This window comes from Neovison vison, chromosome 1 (genome assembly GCF_020171115.1).
Source record: "Neovison vison isolate M4711 chromosome 1, ASM_NN_V1, whole genome shotgun sequence".
Classification (NCBI taxonomy): domain Eukaryota; kingdom Metazoa; phylum Chordata; class Mammalia; order Carnivora; family Mustelidae; genus Neogale; species Neogale vison.
In genome coordinates, this window is record NC_058091.1 from 44,265,340 (window position 1) to 44,282,154 (window position 16,815).

General features: G+C 47.6%; 1 protein-coding gene across 1 annotated transcript in view; it reads right to left on the bottom strand.

Annotated features, from left to right (window-relative positions):
* NT5E (5'-nucleotidase ecto) overlaps window positions 1–16,815 on the bottom strand; it is a 50,122-nt gene that overhangs the window by 11,773 nt on the left and 21,534 nt on the right. Inside the window, exon 3 of the mRNA XM_044246206.1 lies at window positions 14,045–14,233. Within this exon, the coding sequence (XP_044102141.1) occupies window positions 14,045–14,233 (189 nt within the window). The remainder of the gene's footprint in view (window positions 1–14,044; window positions 14,234–16,815) is intronic.

A 16,815-nucleotide genomic window follows, 5' to 3' on the forward strand; every position in this document is an offset into this window, starting at 1 on the left:
CTTTTCATCTTGGCAGGAAAGTCATCAGAACTCGATTTCAGCCATGGAGCAAGTAAATAATCTGGGAACCAAAGGTGGAGAAACCGTGGGACTGTGAGCTGACATTTAGACTTGGTAAATGGGACATTTCCCAGCACAGTGCAAATGCCTGACAGAACCATCAGGGCCCTGCCCTAGGAGACTTGGCCACAGCAGCTCCTTGGGAATGTGACAGTTCCAAGTACAAGCCTGGACAGCCGCCCACAGTAGCCAGAAGGGGCCAAGACACTGGGTCACGTGGTGGCAGAGGTGCCAAGGAGGAAGCCTTTGAGATGGTGTCCACTTGGCTGAATAAATTACAGAAAGTTTCAAGGCAGTTCTCACCACAGTTGTAATGTATGGGGGAACCAGTTTAAGAAATTCCATGCTTCCTGTGTGGTACCTCTACGCAACGAAATATGAGCCAGCCCGAAGAAAGGTTGGCATCTTGCCATTTTCAACAACATGGATGGGCTAAGTGAAATAAGTGCTAAGTGAAATAAGTCAGACTGACAAAGATAAATACCACATGATTTCAGTCTCATGTGGAATCTAAAACACAAAACAAATGAATTAAACAAAAAGCAGAATCAGACCTATAAATACAGGGAACGAACTGGTGGTTGCTAGAAGGGAGGTGGTGCGGGGGGGATGGGCAAAATGGGTGAAGGAGAGTGGGAGATGCAGGCTTCCAGTTACGGAATGAATAAGTCATGGGAATAAAAGGCACAGCAAAGGGAATACAGTCAATGGTATTGTAATGGTGTTGTATGGTGTCAGATGGGGTCTACGCCTGTGGGGAGCACAGTATAACAGAGAGATGCCGAACCCCTATGTTGTACACCTGAAACTAAAGTAACATGGTGTGTCAAGTATACTCAACTTAAAAGAACTTCCATACTTCCTGTGAAAAGACTGGATAAAAATAATCAGTCATTAGTATACTCATGTGATTGCTTCTAAGGGACTTGGGTCTCTTTTACTTAGAGACTGCCTACTTCTCTACATCTCCTTAGGGAAACCACACTCCTGGTCAGCATCATCTCTTGCCTGGGTTACTGCAAAGGCCTCCTAATTGGTCTATATGCTTCTTCTTTGCCTCATTCTAATCCCATGTCCACACAGTGGGCCTGAGTGATCTTTCTAAAATGTAAATATGACCACGTACTCCCTGATTTAAAAGCTCTCCTGCTGGGGCAACCTGGGTGGCTCAGTTGTTAAGCGTCTGCCTTCAGCTCGGGTCATGATCCCAGGGTCCTGGAATCGAGCCCCGCATCAGGCTCTCTGCTCAGTGGGAAGCCTGCTTCTGCCTCTCCCACTCCCCCTGCTTGTGTTTCCTCTCTCACTGTGTCTCTCTCTGTCAAATAAATAAATAAAATCTTAAAAAAAAAAAAAAGTTCTCCTACTGTCTTAGGAGAAACATGACATCATAACCTAGATGATGGGGCCCTTTCTTGTCTTGCTGGCTTCCTCTAGACCATCTGTCTTGCACAGCAGCGGCAACGATCCTAGCTTCTCCCCTTCCCGGGCCACACCCACCGAAGCTCCGAGTATGGGGTGTGACCTGGAGCCAAAGGCCAACATGCATGCTTGTTCTGTCACTCCGCTTCAGCTCAGCCATCTCTAAAATGGAGAAGATACTGACCTACAGGCTTGCTGGGAGGATTGCAGAAGTTAACGCAGCCAGGCGAGCGGACTCAGGTCAATACAGATGAGTGATCACTGTTGACAGGTTAGCGTCTGGATGTCTTTCTGATCTTAGCCCAAGTGTCAGCTTTTCAGGAGAAGGCTGTGTGCTGATCCCAGTCTTGGTCAAGTCTTCCTATATATGCTCTCCTAACATTGGGCTTCTCCATTCACAGCATGCTTTGTAAATACATATGATAGGACTGATTGATTTGCATACTGAGAAAAATTGGATGAGGGTCAGTACCCCTTTTAAGACCAGTTCCAGGAGGTCAGAGGCTGCTCTGTCGCCAGAGTTCGCTAGCACAGAGAAGGCACTCAATGAGTGTTTGTTGAATGACTAAGCTTGAGCCATTTAGCCAGTGCTTTTCCAGGGACCAGACAAGACTTCTACACTGTAGTGTAGATTTCCCTGTAGTGAAATCCATATGTAAAGGGAGCAATGCCTGTGTGGCCCCCTCCTGCCCCCCCAATTCCCCCCTCAATTCAATATTTTTAACTAACGAGCTGAGAGTTGAGTGGGGATTTGTTAAGCAGAAGCCAGGCTAAGAGTCAAGAGAATGGATTTTGGTTTCATGACCTTGAGAGAGACATTTAGCCCCTAAGGCCTACATTTATTTCCTAAATTTGTAAAACAAGAGATCTGACTAGTGGTTTGACCCAAAAGTTGTTTAACTTTTTTTTTTTTTTTTTTTTAAGTAAGCAACGGAGAACTTGCGCGCGCAGAGAATCAGGTGGCGACGTGAGCCGTGCAGCAGACCGCTCAGGTTGTGCAGGCTTCGGTGGCCCTGGGGCCAGATTCTGGCTTCGGGCTCCCTGCTGAGTTCTCTTCAGGTCACAGGGTGGACACCGCTGGCCGCCGAGCCCCCAGCTCCCAGCCAGCCAGGCTTGCGGCTCTGTGCCCTGCCTCTGCTGCAGAAGCAGCTTCAAGGGTCCAGGACCGAGGGCTCCTCCGGCCTTCCCAGCCAAGGTCCTCCACAATCAGAGGGGCGAGTTGCAGTGTCCTCAGCCATCTCTGCTCCGGACCGCAACATGCTAGCTGTCCTGTTTCCTGAAGGGGACTTAACGGGCTGACATTCTCCGTCTCTGGACTCCGTCCCTCCGTTTTGCACAGGCTTTGACTGTTCACATTCTTGCTCTTGGATGTTCAGTGAGGGCTGGGAGGTCTGAAGGAGACGACGAGTCTTGGAGCGGTACCCAGAGCGGGCACAAACCCCTCGTGAGGTCCAGGCCAGGCTGTGGGCTTTACCCAGTCCTGAGAGGTTGAAGCAAGTAAGAGAGTCCTATAGGCAGGGTAAGGGATCACCGCAAATTCATTCCCTCATTCAATAAATATTTACCAAGCGCCGACAGGCACCTGGTGTTCTGGATCGCCACTGCTCCGCAGGGCCAGGCCCAAGGCCTGCGTTGTCTCTTCACAAGGTCAGGAGAGGCTGCTTGATGGAGACAGAGCAGGGGAAGGAGGGATGCCCCAGCCGTCCGTCATCCTCTTCTCTTCACCGCTGCATCTAGCCATCCCTATGGCCCTGTACTCTGGGCCTGGGAAGGCACCAGACTTCCCATTCACTTTTTACATTATAGAACAGGGTTTCATATGACAAATTAAAAAAAATCATAACACTGTTCTATCACTATGGCCTGTTAAAATGCAGAGTCCACAGCAATGGGATGGGGAGAGAGAGAGACGGTTTTCATCTGAGCGTGACCTTCTTGTAGTTCCATGTACTCACAGTGCTCTTTTCGGAAGGAATAACTTCAGGTCTTGAGATTACAAAAGAGGTAATATATGACCATAAATTAATGTATACCTGATGGATTTTTTTTAGGGACAGTCAGCATTTAGCTGGAGAAGGCATTCCCAGAGTGGTTATACACGACATGAAATGCTGTGTTTCTGGTTAGTGAGGGTTCCTCACAGGAGATTCTTGCAAATCATTCATGTCACTCACAATAGTAAGCAGTCAGGCGCTGAGGACACAAATTAAACAAGCTTGTCTCTGGGAACCTGGAGATCATCTGACATGACCAAAGTCTGCTTCCAAATCATGACCAGAGTGTTTGGAAATTCTCTTCCGGATTAGCAGTGACGAATTCAGAACCGTAGGTGTTTCTAGGTCTGGGCGAAATGTACGAACTGAGGATAAGACAACTGAGTAAGACACTGCCAGCCTGCTTGGGATAAAGCACCATATTCCTGTTTTTTTATTTTTTTTATTTTTTTAATTTTTTTTAAAGATTTTATTTATTTATTTGACAGAGAGAGATCACAAGTAGGAAGAGTGGCAGGCAGAGAGAGAGGAGGAAGCAGGCTCCCTGCCGAGCAGAGAGTCCGATGCGGGACTCGATCCCAGGACCCTGAGATCATGACCTGAGCCGAAGGCAGCGGCTTAACCCACTGAGCCACCCAGGTGCCCCTGTTTTTTTATTTTTCTAAAGGTAAAAAGGTACATTTGGTCCTTTATGTATGTAGCTCAGATTCTCAAACTGAGTATACACCTCCTTTTAAAAAATTGTTTCACAGCAGTATTTACAATAGTTCAAGTTGTGAAAGTAACAAGTTTAGGCCAAGATGGAGTCGCTGGTGTTGAGCCCCACGCCAGCAAATCAACACTTAACTGTGCTCAGCTGTCCCAGAAGAGGCCAAGGTAAGGTCAAAGAGCAAGTGTTTACCAGCTCAACACAAGTTCCCCAGCCTGCTCCCAAACTTCCCTTTGTTCCCTGGAAGGAAAGTAATGCTGCTGTAACCAATCAGCAAATGCCTCATATAACTTTCTTGTTCCTGCTTACTCTGACTTGTAAGTCTCTCTGGCTTTGTATGGCTCTTTGGAGCTCCTTTCTATCTGCTAGATGGGATCCTGCCCGATTCATGAATCATTCAGTAAGTTGGCTGTGGAAGAGTTTCTTTTAACAAAGTTAAGAAGAGTTAAGGTTATAGGGCTTAGAGAGGTTTAAACATTTTTTTCAAAAAGATTTTATTTATTTATTTGACAGAGAGATCACAAGTAGGCAGAGAGGCAGGCAGAGCGGTAGGGGGAAGCAGAGAGCCCGATGTGGGACTCGATCCCAGGACCCTGAGATCATGACCTGAGCTGAAGGCAGAGGTGTAACCCACTGAGCCACTCAGGAGCCCCTTAACATTTTTTTTTAAAAGATTTTATTTATTTATTTGACAGAGAGAGATCACAAGTAGGCAGACAGGCAGGCAGAGAGAGAGAGGAGGAAGCAGGCTCCCTGCTGGGCAGAGAGCCCGATGCGGGACTCGATCCCAGGACCCTGAGATCATGACCTGAGCGGAAGGCAGCGGCTTAACCCACTGAGCCACCCAGGCGCCCCCTCTTAACATTTTTTTAAGTAAAACTAGCATGAAAGCCTATTTGGCCAATGGAGAAGAAAAAATTACTCACAGTCCTGCCATCGTATGGCAATGATCAATATAGTTTGTGTGAATTAAAAAAACAAAAAACAAAAAAACAATACATGGGGTGCCTAGGTGCCTCAGTTGGTTAAGTGACTGCCTTTGGCTCAGGTCATGACCCTGGAGTCCTAGAATCAAGTCCCACACCGGGATCCCTGCTACATGGGGAATCTGCTTCTCCTTGTGAGCTTCTCCCTTCTCATGCTCTCTCTCACTATGTCTCTCTCTCTCAAATAAATAAATAAAATCTTTAAAAAACCCAATATATCCTCGCCGCTGACCTCCCCCCCCATCTTGTCCCTGGCTTGCCTGGACTGCTGAAGGCCCGCGGTGACCTCGATCCAGCTCCCTCGGGGCTGAAACCGGCCTCGCCGCTGTTGGGCGTTGTCCCCTCCCTGGCCTCTAGGGGCTCTGGGGGGGGGGGTCGTCCCCGGGCGAAGGAGCCTCGGCCCCCGGTGAGGAGGAGAGGCCGCGCGGGTCCAGTCGAGCGGGGCACGGAGGGATGTTGTCGTGTGCGTTGGAGAGTGTCCTGTTGGGGGTCGGTCGTGACTGTGGCGTGGTGGCCGGGGTCCCGAGCCCCGCGAGGTGGCCAGGGTCCGCCGGGGGCCGGGTCGGTGTCCTCGGGTGCCATGGGACCGCCCTTGTGCTGGAGGCTTTGGGCGGTGGGACCCCGTGTGCCCCGGTGGCCGACCTCGGGCCTTGGAAGGCGCCTTTTGAGGGGCTCTTGTGCTCCCTCGCGGCGGCCCGCGGTCCTCTTCCCCCGTGGCTGCTCCGGTTTCTGGCGCCTAAGCCCTTTGCCGCGGAGCCTTTGTCTCGCGGCCTCCCCCCGTCTGCCTGCCCACCCGGTGCCGCGCCCCGGCGCGCTGGTGCTTCTCAGGCCCGTTGCGGCCGCCCATCCGTGTCTGCCGCCGCCGGCCGGGCGGTGGTGTCGCGTGCCGACGAGGGGCCTGCCTCTCTGCCTACTTGTGATCTCTCTCTCTCTCTCTCTGTGTCAAATAAAGACATAAAATCTTTAAAAAAAAAAAAAAAAAAAAAGGTGCTGTGATCCTGAGCTCAGGACGTCTTAGCGTCACCGGCAACGAGGGCGCGGAGGTCCGGGTTTGAGCTCGTAATAAAGGACCCTTGCTGTTTGGCTTTGAAAAAAAAAAAACAAAAAAACCAATATATGTATGTATGGAAAACAATAAGGGGGTAATGGGTGGCAGAATCCATTTTAGGGAGAAAGAATTTTCTGTTTAAACGGCTGTGACAGGGGCGCCTGGGTGGCTCAGTGGGTTAAGCCGCTGCCTTCGGCTCAGGTCATGATCTCAGGGTCCTGGGATCGAGGCCCACATTGGGCTCTCTGCTCAGCAGGGAGCCTGCTTCCTCCTCTCTCTCTCTGCCTGCCTCTCTGCCTGCTTGTGATCTCGCTCTGTCAAATAAATAAATAAAATCTTAAAAAAAAAAAATAAAAAAAATAAACGACTGTGACAGGTCAAGTTTCCAACAGGGTGACAAGGAGAGCAGATGTACCTTGTGAAGGTACATCCGTCTCCCTGTTCATCTCCTCCTCTTCTCTGTCTGGGACAACAGGCTCCCCGACATGGGCGTGGATGGGAGTGGGAGTACAAACAGAGAGCCATGGTTTGCTTCAAAACAGTGGGAGAAGTCCGAGTGTCAGGGGTAGCTGAGGATCCAAGGGGTGGAGAGGGGAGTAATGAAAAGGAGAATACCAACGTGGGACATGGGTGGAGACGGGGAGGTGGGGAGGGCTAAGGAAGAAACGTCAACCAGTGAGGCATGCCCTATGGAGGCAATGGCAGGGGGGCCTTGAAGAGGGTCCAGTGCAGGTGAGGGGTCGTGCTGTGCTGTGGCCCACTCCCCTGTGATGACTGGCAGACTTGAAGGGAAGCTGTCATGTGTGGGTGGAATTTGGGGGAGATGAAGAAGAAAGGTCCGTTTCCCATATTTGATACTATACTTCATGGATAGATAAAAACCGTTTGGGAGAGGCAAGGCCATAGGTGACTGAGAATTCAGCAGAAGTAAAAATTAGGATCAAGGAACTGAGGACAAACATAAGATCCCCAAGGAATTATCAGATGGGAGAGGTCAGAAAATATTTTCCAAGTTTCCAATATTTTCCAAGTTTTGCATGATAAAGAGCCTTTACATTATTAGAGGAGTGACCTCATAAATCAGCTTGGGATTTACAATTCTCAGGTGATTACAGGTGGGATAATTTTTCTAAAGGGGCCTGTTGGAGTCCAAAGTCCTTTCTACACCCCATGCTGCTTCCTGGTGAGGGTGGAAAAAAGGAGATCTCAGAAGATCAGTAAGAGGCAAAGTTAGGGCGACATGAATTGTAATCCCAGGAGGAGACTTGTACTTTGCAATGGGAATGAGTTTATGATTTCACAACTGTTGGCCATTAGCTTTCTTTATAACTCGACACTGCCAAATGACCTTGACCATGTTGTATGCTCTTTCTTTTTAATGTTCTGAGTTTGGACAGTCCCACCTCATCTTGGAACGTTGTCTCATGAGATGTGATTAAAACGGATGAGTGTATGTGGCTGCAAAAGTCATTAACCAGAGGGCTCTGGCTTTGCTCCCTGAAGGAGGCTGGTCCTGAGGCAGGGAAGGTGTGGCTAGAAGTTGACGGAAAGGTCCTGAGTGAGTGACCACTGGAACAAGTTCCTGTGCCCCCAAGGACATGATCTTTGAAACAAGCCTACACCTCTGCTCTCGGGTTGGTTCTCCCAGCTCACTTAATAAACCACAGTTCTCACTGATTCCCAAAGGAAACCGTTCTTTGTTGGATAGGGTTTCCCTGTCCTGCGGATGTGGTAAAAAATGAGCCCATTTTCTTGTTTGAAAACACAAGATTATCTGAACTTCAAGAACGAAAATTAATGGAGATGAACAATGTTTGCAAACAACAAAAAAACTTTCACCCTAATCTCACTGACTACCGTGAAGCAGGGCCAGTCTCTCCCCTCACCCGGTGTCTGGCCGCTGGCTACAGCACGAAGAGCAAGCATTAGCTTTTTCCACTCTGTCATATTTATAATTACATGGTGAACCCCATTGGTTTTGAGAATGAAATCCTGTGGCCCTTAAAATCATTTAAGATCTCTAATAAACAAAGTGGTTTGACTTCCGTGTCCCACAAATGTGTGTCTATGTCTCGAAGCAAATGAAAATAAGGTGTTCAATGAAAAATGGTCAAATAAAGAAATCTTACTTTGCAAGGTGCTCCATCTGTTAAGAGTCACAACAGTCCTGGGCACCTGCCTGCCTCGTGTCAGTTACAGACATGGCCAAGAATCCCTAGTGGACATGATCAAGTCAACAAGAGAGAGATGTGACGCCTGCTGGTCTGGGATGGAAAGAGGAGCCCATGAGATGGAGGTTTCCATAAGGCTGATGGCCAGCTCTCCAAGGAGTGTGGGGTGAGAGGCTCTAAGGTAAAGCCAGGAAGCCGTGACAAGGGAGGGTGGTTGTGGGGCTCCGGAGAAAGAGCCATCTCAGATGATGACCCACTTTCAGCCTCACATGTGACGCTGCTGAAATGGAGTGGAGCCGACAGTCACACGTTGAGAGGGTCAAGGGACTCTGAACCTTGCGCATGGGGTCAGCCATCCATATGGAACCTTCTGCCAGGACGAAGGCAGGAGCTGGGGCAGAGAGGAAGACCACAGCTGGGGGAAGCTGGGGAGTGGCTTAGACGACAGTGAGAAGGAGGGGCCTGGGTGGTAGCGCCTGGAGGTGGGAGCCTCAGAGAAGTTAGAGGTACCGTGAAGTTCACGGCAGCAACCTAAGGAAGTTATAAGGCGTTGTACAAAAAAAAGGTTGTATTTCCCCAAAGTTTTAAGCAATCAGGCTCTTTGCATGGATGACCTTGTGGGGAACAGTATGTCAGAATGCAGGGGGTCGTAGGCTTGGCAGTTCTACCCCTGCTATTCTGCAGATACAGAAACTAACGTCTCTACTCACCCAAAGCCACAGGTAGCCGGAATGACTGGCACGATCCAAAATTCAGTTCAAACAGCAGGAGGCAAACAGATAGCACACTGAGTCTGCCTTTGAGGGCTGCATGGGGAATAGAGTCCCCTGGTGTACACGCTTCAGCTGTCAACCTGCTCGCACTTTACTACATTCTCCAAAGGCAACACTATGGACCAATTCATGACTCTAGGATCTCGTTCCTTTAGAGAAAACATGTGGGCACTAGCCCTCATCCCTTGCAACTTGAAGATTCTGTAAGCCTTGTTGGGTGGACCTCCTCTCCCCTTCATTCCAACATGAGAATGCTTAGACAATACCATGTTATCTCCATGTGCACAAAGGTTGTACTCAGAAGAACCTGGAACAATGTTCAACATTTGTGGGGCAGGGGGTGGGCTGGGGGAGCGGTTCATGCACTGTTTCTGTCATGCCTCATTAAAAGCTGAGTTTTTTTTTTTTTTTAATGGTCTAGTTACACTACACTGAAGTTAATTTAATGCGTGGTAACCAGAATTAAACAAATTAAATAACAGAAAATATAAGGCATAATCTAGGTGTTTTGTGAAATTTTCTTTTAGGTGTGTGTGTGTATCTGTGTGTTGGGTTCTGTGCATGGCAAGCCATAAAATTCCAAGGGAAGTATTATTATTATTTTTTAAGGATTTTATTTATTTTTGAGAGAGAAAAAGAGCACAAGCAGGGGGAGCAGCAAGCCAAGAGAGAAGCAGACTCCCTGCTGAGCAGGGAACCCAATGTTGGGCTCCATCCCAGGATTCTGGGATCATAACCAGAGCCGAAGGCAGAGGCTTAACTGATTGAACCACCCAGGTGCCTGGGATGACTATTTTTTAAAGTTTTGTGTATTGACAGCAAGAGAGAGAGAGCACAAGCAGGAGGAGTGGGGGAGGGAGAAGGAGAGGAATGGGGAAGGAGAGAGAGCAGGGAGCCTGCCATGGGGCTCGATCCCAGGATGCTGGGATCATGACCTGAGCCAAAGGCAGATGACTAACAACTGAGTCACCGAGGTGCCTCCCCCAGGATGTATCATTTCAACTACACTCTTTTTTTTTTTGAAGATTTTGTTTATTTATTTGACAGATCACAAGTAGACAGAGAGGCAGGCAGAGAGAGAGAGAGAGTGAGGGAAGCAGCCTCCCTGCTGTGCAGAGATTTCCCCGCTGCTGGGCTCAATTCCAGGACCCTGAGATCATGACCTGAGCCGAAGGCAGTGGCTTAACCCACTGAGCCATCCAGGCAGCCCCTCAACTACACTCTTATTAATGAATCATATTTAACCTCAACTTAAGCTAAGCTAATCCCAAAAACAATTCAGAGGAATTTTTTTAAGGCTATGACAATTTATTTAAACAAGCAAATATGTTTCACTTTCTCCTTTGTCCTAGAATTACCTTTAATTGTTAAGTTCATCATCCTTCAAAATGATGAGTATCAAAATTAACTGTTTTCAGGAGAACAAGTTCATGAGAACAGCAATCTTGCTGAGCAACCACGAAATGTGAGATAAACGACTAAGACTTTAAGAACAGTGTTCTCAGAGGCTGTAATGATCTAATTCAAGATTTATGTATAAACAAATCATAATTTTCATCCCCAAATCTTCCTTTCATCCAGTCATTCATCATTAACTAAACTCATCTGCTCAGCAAGAGGCACACAGTGTTTTGCAGGACCTCACTGGCTGGAACAAAATGACAGGGGCAAAAGCAAAGGCTGCAGCATTACTGGGAAGCCAGGCATGGTGGCCGAACCTTTTCGGGCCCAGCAGGGCACACTAATTGACAGTCACACAGCAAGTCTGCAGGGGACCAGTGGGTGCTAGAAGAGGCAGGTGGCCCTTAAGACGGTGTAGAGGCAAATCAGGAAGAAACGGGGGTGGGGTTGGGGGGGGGATGACTTTAGCATTTGAATGGAGGGAGTGGATTCCTTTGATTGGTTATGTACTGTTTTGGTCACACTTCATTCAGAGCTGAGTTTTTCAAAATGTGCAACAACAATATGAGGAAATTAATTTAATGGGTGGTAACCGACACTTTAAAAAAATGAAATAGTACAGAACCAGGGGGCACTCTAGGGTCTTTGTGAAAGTTCAGAGTGTGTGTGTGTATGTGTGTGTGACTCTGCGTGCGTCTGCATGTGAGAGACTGTGTGTGTGACTCTATATGTGGTGTGACTGTGTGAGACTTGTGTGTTTGTGTGTGTGACTGTGTGTGTGTGTGTGACTGAAAGGCTTTGTGTGTGTGACTATATTGTGTGTGACTGTACGTGACTGTGTGTGTGACTGTGACTGTGTGTGTGTGCTGGGTCTTCATTTACCACGCCTTTCCTACTCTGAATCAAAGTCAATACAGCCTGAAGCCCCTGCGCCCCAGGACGAAGGGCCTGGAGGCAGACTTCTTGCTCCCACTGTGTGCCCCTGGAAAAGCTAAAGGCTCCAGGGAAGGGTTTGTCACAGGTCTCAGCCACACAGCTGGGACAAAGCTGGAATAAGGAGAGCTCAGGTAGGAGGCCCTGTCCTGTGACATCTCTCCTCCAGCCATCCATTCCAGACGGGAAGTCATCGTGACCTTTTCTCATGGGGCTGTTTCCGTCCTCATTCTGCAGAGCAGGAAATCAGGCGGAGACAGGAGCCCACCGCCAGGCACGGCATGGCCAGTCCGACAGCTGAGTCTCCCTCCATCTCGCCCCACGCCACCCCGTGACTTGCCCCCTGGGGCGCCCCCCCACCTGGCGCTCTCAGCCCCTCCAGTTGTCCTAGAGTTACTTAGGCGGCTCTCAGACGTCTGACTGTGACACCACTCCTGCTAAGAAGTTCCCGTCACTGTCCGTGCCTGTCGCTGTCCTGCCACATGTACCTAACGCCCGGGGCGGGGGGGAGGGGGGGGGCACAGGCGCTGTCCTCGTCGCTCCACAGACAGCTTTTTCCACAAGACAGTGCAAATTTCCTGTGAGGAACGTTAAGGGCCTAACCTACTGGAGTCTAGTGGGTTAAAAGTTTTTAAGCCCCTACATGGATTTCACAACCTCTCAGGCGCGTCATCCAGTGTAAAATTCTTCTCTAGCCTGTGTCTCCCAAGAGGCAAAACACTTACGAGCAGCATGAGGACGGAGTCAAATACGGGAACCCCGGCCTTCTTTAGTAAGGGAAGGCCAGGCTCACCCTGTGAAAGAGTTCACCAGCCTCCCGGTCTCACGGGTCTGTCTGCACCTGCGGGCAGCTTCCCCAGTGCTGCTCCAGGACACAGCTCTCTACAGTTTATAAAGTGTTCTTCCACACCTCATGCCATCTTCACAACATGGGGCCCTTGGAGCGTTCTCATCCCATTCTGAAGCGAAGCTAACGGGCTCAGGGAGGTTGAGTGACCTGCTCATGGTCTCAGACGTGAATCAGGAAGGAAGACTTTGGACCCAATATTGTTTCTTTCTTTTCTTTTTACAATTTGTGTCTCTCTTTCTGATTGCAAAAGCAACGTGTTCATTATTTGAAAATACTCAAAAGTGCTAAGAAGAAAGTGAAAATTGCCTGTGTGCTTTTCTTCGTGATAACACCTTTTAACATTTTAAAAAAGGTTTTTAAATTTTACTTATTTATTTGAGAGAGAAAGCGAGAGTAAGCATGAGTTGGGGGAGGGAAAGGCAGGCTCCACACCGAGCAGGGAGTCCGATGTGGGACTTGATCCCAGGACCCCAGGATCATGACCTGAGCCGAAGGCAGTTACTCAGCTGACTGAGCCACCCAGGTGCCCCCCTTTTAACATTTTTGGGTATTTTTTTTCTCTTTAGGGTATTTTTTATTTTTGCTTTTACAAATATAGGATCACCTTAGGTAACCCATATAGAGGTGGGCAAAGCAGCAACCTCTTCAAAGACAGGGGTGTTCCCCACCAAAGCCTTCCTTCCCACTGCTGATAAAAGTCAGTTACCAAGAGGCTCTCCTTCTCCTCTTTTTTTCCTTAAAAGTCCCTTCAGAGCTCCATGCAGTAGTGGTAGGGGGACAGGAGGCAGCATGGTAGGAAAAACTCACCAAGCCAGACTCAAAAGTTTTGGTACATTATTGGTTCAACATAGAAGGGAAAAAAAGAAAATTTCTAGCTAAAACTGCCTAACATCAAGGAAAGAGAGAGAAGGAGGGTGAGAGGGAGGTAGGGAAAGCAGTAGGGGAGGAAGAGAAGGAGAGGGAGGGAGGGGAACATGCATGATTTCAGGAGCATTGGGGCCTAGGGATTCCAGGACATTCCTAGTGGTCCTAGTATGAAAAAGAATTAGGACTTGAGCCCAGAGTTCCAGCTCCTGCTACCTGTGAACCTACAAATCAAGTCAGTCACTCTGATCTGTGGAGGCATTATTTATATTTTTGTCCTAAATTTTTTTTTAAGATTTTATTTATTTATTTGGAAGTACAAGTGAGAGAGAGGGGGAAGCAGGTCCCTCCCTGAGCAGGGCACCCCAAGGTGGGGCTCGATCCCAGGACCCTGCGATCACGACCTGAGTCAAAGGCAGAGGTTTAACCAACTGAGCCACCAAGGTGCCCCATACTTAAAATTTTTTTTATACGACATGTTGCTTTTTGATATAAACTTTTGCTTTGGGCTCAGTAATCTTATTTTATAGTGTATTTTACACATGTATTTATAATATACATAAATAAATGGAATTGACATAATCATGAAACCAATAAATTAATATTAAATTAAAGAAATTAATAATTAATATTAAATTAAAGACATTAATAATGTCTCTGAATAAGATTTACACATTACTATGTACGTATATTACATATATATCACATTTTATAAAATATATGTAATATATATTATGCATTAAATAGGAGTAAAATTAATAACAGTTGCAAAAGCAAAGAGATAAAAGTTAGTTATCTAGACACCCTGGCCAGTATAAACCTTTTGAAACAATTACCTGTATAAAGAAACGTGTTGGAGTGTCCTCCTACCACGATGTCCACGCCCTTCACTTTCTGAGCAATGAGTTTATCCATTTCAAAACCAGAGTGTCCCAGTGCAATAATTTTGTTCACATTTAGAGTTTTTAGCTTATCGACTTCAGGCTGCAATGCAGCGATTTCATCTTCAAATACTAAATTCCTTCCTAAGGAACAAAATAAGCAAAATGGACATTTATTAATAACTTTTATTATATTATTACACATACTAACACATAGAGTAAAAATACTTTTTTCTACTAAAGCTCTTACATTACTAAAACCAAAATATATTTATAAATTAAATATAAAATCCCTAGGTAGCCAATAAAAATTCACATCAGTTTCCTTAGTACCCTCACTTGACATTGCCTTAAGTTAAGGTTGTGAATGATACTATGTTGCTCTAATGTAATCTCATGCTATGAGGAGGCTTCAACCTGGAAACCTATCTATTCTTTAAAAATGTGTGTTTAATACCAGATGTCTCTTAGTCATAAGATTTTCTGACCAAGATGTGGCTTGTACACATCTTGACTTCATCCAGTTCACTGGGCGTGGCTCAGAACGGCATTTATATCCAGCAAGCAAATTCATTCACAAAAGACAAAGGTTTTTCATTATTGAAAATACTCCTAAGAATTGTGTCACAGGCCCTAATAACAACTCTGGAAGATTAGTTCCAGCTTTCGCTGACTGGAGGCTACTTTAAAAATGTACATAGATCCCCAAGGAAAGTACTTTGTAAAAAAAAAAAACACTAATTTTTAAGCCTTAGTTTTGGTGTTTTTGTAAAAGTGATCTCTTCTAACTTACGTTACTTGACTCTGTGTTGTAAATTAAAATACAAAGATTCTTTCTGCTAAAAAAGTGTTCTTCTATTCGGACTTTCATTATGCTAAGGCAGAAAGCGCCTGAGCACATGAATGCATAGTACGATATGTAAGTCAAGTCATTATAGTATTTGTACACCTTACGCTTAGTGTGGTTGTATCTCAATAGAACCGAGGGGGCTGGAAATCCAGATGAGTCCATTGAAGGCTTTGTTTGCCAGTTCAGGATAATCAGTCTTCCAATTTAAACTCTGTTGGCTACGAGTCCCTGAGCGTCAATGCCAACACACCCGCTGATACTGTGCCTTGTTCATCAGGTAAGGCCGACAGGAGCACGCCCTTGAGCTCTGCGTTAGAGAAGGTCTCAGCCAGACACTGCTGGCATGGGGAGTGTGCATCTTCTTCCCTGCTCACTCCCACTTGTAGTGGTAGCAGAAGACCACACCCCGGGGACAAGGCTGCTGGACGTGACTGTGCGGACCCCTGGCCCAGTGCCACGCTGGGCTGGCCGTGCTGTCCCTGGCTCACAGGCGACACTGTGTGCCATGAAAACATGAAGAATGATCCACTTCTTGCTGACCAGTCCAGGAAGTCCGGCGCTCCCTGCTCCCCCACAGAGCCATGTTACCTTCTCTGCGAGAAGATACATGTTATCTTCTCCCTGAGCCTCCCCCTTTAAGTTGACAAGTTGCGCTCGTCCCCTGCCCCACTTGCTGTTCCCTCTACTGCCTAGCACTTACCACCTTCTGATGCCCCAAATATTCTACTCATTTATTTGTCCACTAAACCTGTGAACTGCAGTAGGCAGTGTTTTTTTAACTTATTTATTTTTGGTGGTGGGGGTGGGGTGCAGCATCTCTGGTGCCTAGAACAGTTGCCTACACATAAGTACTCAGAGGAGAGAAAGAATGAGTGAATGGATATTGAGGTGTCAGACAATGCTATCATCCTCTGCTTTCGTCTGGCAATCAGGGAGATGCCTTGGAGGACAAAAAAATCTATCCTCCTAACATGCTAGGAGCCTCTGGCAGATCAGTCATCACACAGACAGGAAAGGATGGGATCTACTGCAGGATATCTTGAGGGTTGCAGGAATTTCTAGCTAAGATAAAAGAACTGTGCTATCATGCCTGTGGCACCCGGGCCACCAGGACTGGAGGGACGGGGCTGGATCGGGGCCCAGGGAGCTGCAGGAAGAATGCATGGGCTGGGCCTGGGGTCTTGGTAGAAGCAAGTGTCCCCAGAAACACTGCTCTGCCCCTCCCCAGCACCGGCATCTGTCCCTACACCATCCAGCCCTCCTCTCCTGGGAGCTGCGGGGAGGGCATCACTTCAGATATGTAAGCCCAGTCTTTAAGGGCTAATCCGGGCTGCTCTCAGAGTCCTGGCAAAGGGGCTGATTTCTGGAGCCCTCATGTGTGTTCACCCTAACCTCTCCTTTCTTATTGGTGACTATTCCAGAAGGGATCCCACTTTTTTCCCCATCATGCCCGAACTGCTTGGTCAGTCATTCAGGAGGCCCTGCAATCTAGTCCTCACCCAGCTTTCTGCCTTCTCTGCTTAGAACCTCTGTTCCAACAAACTGAACTATCTGCTCTTTTGTGATCGTGGCCCCCATGCCTCCCTGCTCCCATGTGTTCATTCCAGCACCACTTATGGAGAGCTTCCCATTTGCTGGGCTTGGCACAGAGCCCAGAGCCGGGAAGGAGACAGATAATCAGGTCCCTGCCCTCATAGGGTGTACCTCCCAGCATGTGACTCTGGCCTCATTGCTGGAATGCCCTTTGCCCCAGGATGTTCTGTGAGCCCTTGAGGGGGCCAGGGAGGGTCTTCAAGTCTCCAGGAGCTCCAAGCTGGCCTTCACTCCTTTCACTTACCCCCTGTTCCTAAAAGATGTTCCCCCACTCCCTGACTTT